The 3,451-nt window shown below is 37.1% G+C and overlaps 1 protein-coding gene across 1 annotated transcript; it reads right to left on the bottom strand.

Annotated features, from left to right (window-relative positions):
- Positions 1 to 1,396: 1,396 nt before the first annotated feature.
- LOC112519275 (zinc finger A20 and AN1 domain-containing stress-associated protein 5-like) lies at positions 1,397 to 2,310 on the bottom strand. The gene has a single exon (XM_025127315.1). It carries the CDS (start codon positions 2,274 to 2,276, stop codon positions 1,821 to 1,823), a length of 456 nt encoding a protein of 151 aa, XP_024983083.1. The 5' UTR covers positions 2,277 to 2,310; the 3' UTR covers positions 1,397 to 1,820.
- Between the last annotated feature and the right edge of the window lie 1,141 nt (positions 2,311 to 3,451).

Here is a 3,451-nt window from a genome sequence, read left to right as displayed (position 1 = left end):
AACGAACACGAACACACCTTATTTCTAAACGAACGAACACGAACACAGATTTTCGTTCGTTTACCGTTCTTGTTCGTTTGTTTATTCAGTTAAGTTAAACGAACGAACATGAACAAACCTCTGTTCGTGTTCGTTCGTTCGGTTCATTTACAACCCTAGATACCGATAAACAACTCCTAAACTTGTACCCAACACATCTTCATCTTTTGAAAACGGTCGATATATACCAAAAAATAGTTACAAAAAGTATGGTTTTGGTTATTTGGGCTTTGTTTTGTTTGGGTTTTAGTTGCACCATTTGGATTTCAGGGAAATACGGTAGCACCTTCTAAAACGATACGGTAGCACCGTTAATAAACCTAAATTTTTTACCCTTCGGTGACGAAATAATACGGTGGCACGTGCCACCCATGCCACCTCTACAGGTCCGCCTATGTGTGTTGTGTTGTTTTATACAAAACATATCATACTGGTTTTATATATACACACACGATATGAAATTATGACCATCCTTTAAAATGATTGAATGAGAATATGTTCTCATATGAATTTCTACATGCAGAATTCACATATACGACCTATTTGATTTGATAATTAGAATTCTCTGCTTCGAAATTTTAGTATGTAATTGTAGGTACTATTAGTGTATGAGAACTAGTTAATGGTCGGTTGTAAAAGGTCACTTAATATGGAAACTTATGAGGACAAGAATGAGTGAGTATAATGGAAAACTAAGTCTACTCTATTTGTGACTCCAACAAGTAAAAATAACAAAGGAACGTTGTTGAACAAGTCCACCTGCAGTTTGCATAACCTATAAACTATTGACGTTTAAATGGGACGGAATATTACTTAGGTGGTGTTAGCAGGGATGTTGTACATGAAATCCTTAATTTGGGTTTGGAGTTGATCGAAGGAGAGAGTCTTCAATTAGCCATTGATACACCATCATAACCCTTGGCACCAATAGCACAAATTGATGGATATACGTTAGAAAAATTCACCTTTTAGCGATCCGAGGCGTTCAATCCTTAACTCAAGAAAGATGGAGAATCATTAGAACCATCAAGTTAATTGCGTTGGAGAGAAAATTCGTATGCATATACTGAGTATGTTTTGTATGTGTAGAGAGATGTGTTAGAGAGCTTGGTTTGTAGTATGCATTTGTATGTGAAATGAAATTTGGAGAAGGGAGACTACAAACTAAAAGCAGAGGACCCATCATAAATTCATAATGTAGAAAGTGAACACTTCTATTGTGCCCTTTACCATCAATACGCAATAGGCTCACAAATTGGGTCACGTGGAAGAAGACAACATTGCTAACCATTCCCTAAAAGAAAAGAAGAAAAGTGATGTGAAATTTGAAAATTACTCGTTACCTCTTCCACATGACTGATGCAGCACACGCTTCGATCCATAGGAGAAGCAAACAGGTTGATTAGCAAAATCCATCGAATCATCATCGAGTAACATTACATAGTTATCACAAGATACGAATTAATCTAATCGTGATTTGAAAGCGGAACAACATAATAGATTATAGAATATGTTCATAAATATTGAACCTTGAAAAAGGCAAAAGTACCACTACCAGTATCATATTTGACGATGATACCTTCCACCGTATTTCGAATTTCTAATGTCGCTACCGATGAACACGTCCAATCTTCCGATCTATCAAAGACATAGCCAAAAACTAGGAAGAAAAAGCGTGACGTAAGCAAGCCACGCACCTCTACCGTTTGGCGGCATATTTTTGCAACCGATGATCCGGAAAACAATGATTGATGATCGTTTTGTGTCGTTTCCATTTTGAATTAGACTTTTAGAATCTTCGCCGGTCTAACCATTGGATTCTCACGAGAGATCGCTTCACGTCCGGCAGCCTTGTAATCGTAACTACAGTCGTGTCGATCGGAGTACCGATGTTCGGAACAGAACATCTCACCGCAGCGACATCGGAATCCCGTTAATCCGACTTTCCGTCGACAACCTGAGCACCGATTCACATCGCGTCTCTTCGTCTTAGCATCATACGACGAATCAACCGCCACAGAAGGTGGTTTCAAATCTAGATACGGATTTCCCGGCGAGCTATTGGAGTTTGGTCTCATCTCAACGATGACTTCGCTGGAACCACAACTCTTCGGATCCGATCTTTGCTCATAGGAACCGGATATCTTCGACGGAGGCGTAGCAACCGGCGGTGAGCACAAGGTTAAAGTTTTCGGAACCTTGAGCTCCGTCTCCTCTTTCTCTGTGTTATGAGCCATAGCTTTTTGCAACGAGAGAGAGAGAGAGAGAAGGGGGTGGGATTGATGACATGACAAACAAAGGTCGAAACGATGGTTCTGGAATCTCCAATTCGATTTGAACACGTGACAAAGATTGTGGTTGAGGAAATGACCGTCTTGTCCTTACGAGTCAGACGCTGACGTGGAACATTCTGGAACAAGGAAAAGCAGTATGACCACCAGCTCAGCCCTACACGTGGGTTCCACCACATGGGACAGAAGTTACGATGTTTTTTTCAAATAATTTCACGGGATTCATACAAGCCAATTTATATTTATCGAATTATCGTTACTTATAATTGAAAAATAGGAATCCGTGTTATTAAAGATAATATTTAAATAAATAAAAACAAAAACATAAGTCATAAATTGATTTTTATCAAATAAAATACATCAATGGGTTTATTTATAAGATGTAAGAACGGATGACTCTTTCTTTCTAATATCTTTGATTTTATATTTTCTATATTGGATCCATCATTTTCCGAATATTTTTCAAAATTGCAATATCTTGGAAACTCCAAAGATTATCCGAACTCTCTAACATTATGATAACTCTTGGTATATGTACTTGTACAATGCGAGAAATGTAAAATTTTCTACATTGTTGTCATCAATGTGGGATTAAACAAATAAAGAGCAACAAAACACGGTTTTGTTACACCATTCAAGATATCTACAGAAATTAAGTACTTCATATTGCTAACTGATAAGTGCGTAAAAACATACACTTTAGCATATAATTATGTCTTTATTTCACTTCATTTTACATATTTCTCAATTCTATATTGAGTGTTTTGGTCTTATTTTATGGTTTCACATTCATTGGAGCTAGGATGCAGAATGATACTGTTTTATGTATTTGGTGAATAAAATGTTGAATTAAGCATTGTTGTAGCAGGTGTATACGTTGTTGCAGCACTGGACACTGAATATTGGCACAGCTGATTCAATCGCGTTGAATAATTTGAAAAGTCAAGTTTTGAAGAAAGACATCTTCTAGTACTGATAGTAGACGGTTTAGATGGAAGATGTCACTGCAAAGATAACTTAAACTTCTGTACTAAGACATCTTCTCTTTTACCCATTGGCTAATAACCAAAGAATATTACCCACTAGTACTTTTGATTCCCTCTTATTAGTGTATATATATA

Source organism: Cynara cardunculus (genome assembly GCF_001531365.2).
Source record: "Cynara cardunculus var. scolymus isolate 2C chromosome LG 10, CcrdV1, whole genome shotgun sequence".
Lineage (NCBI taxonomy): Eukaryota > Viridiplantae > Streptophyta > Magnoliopsida > Asterales > Asteraceae > Cynara > Cynara cardunculus.
Note: the sequence above shows the minus strand (reverse complement) of the source record. Positions and strands in the feature narration are given on the sequence as shown.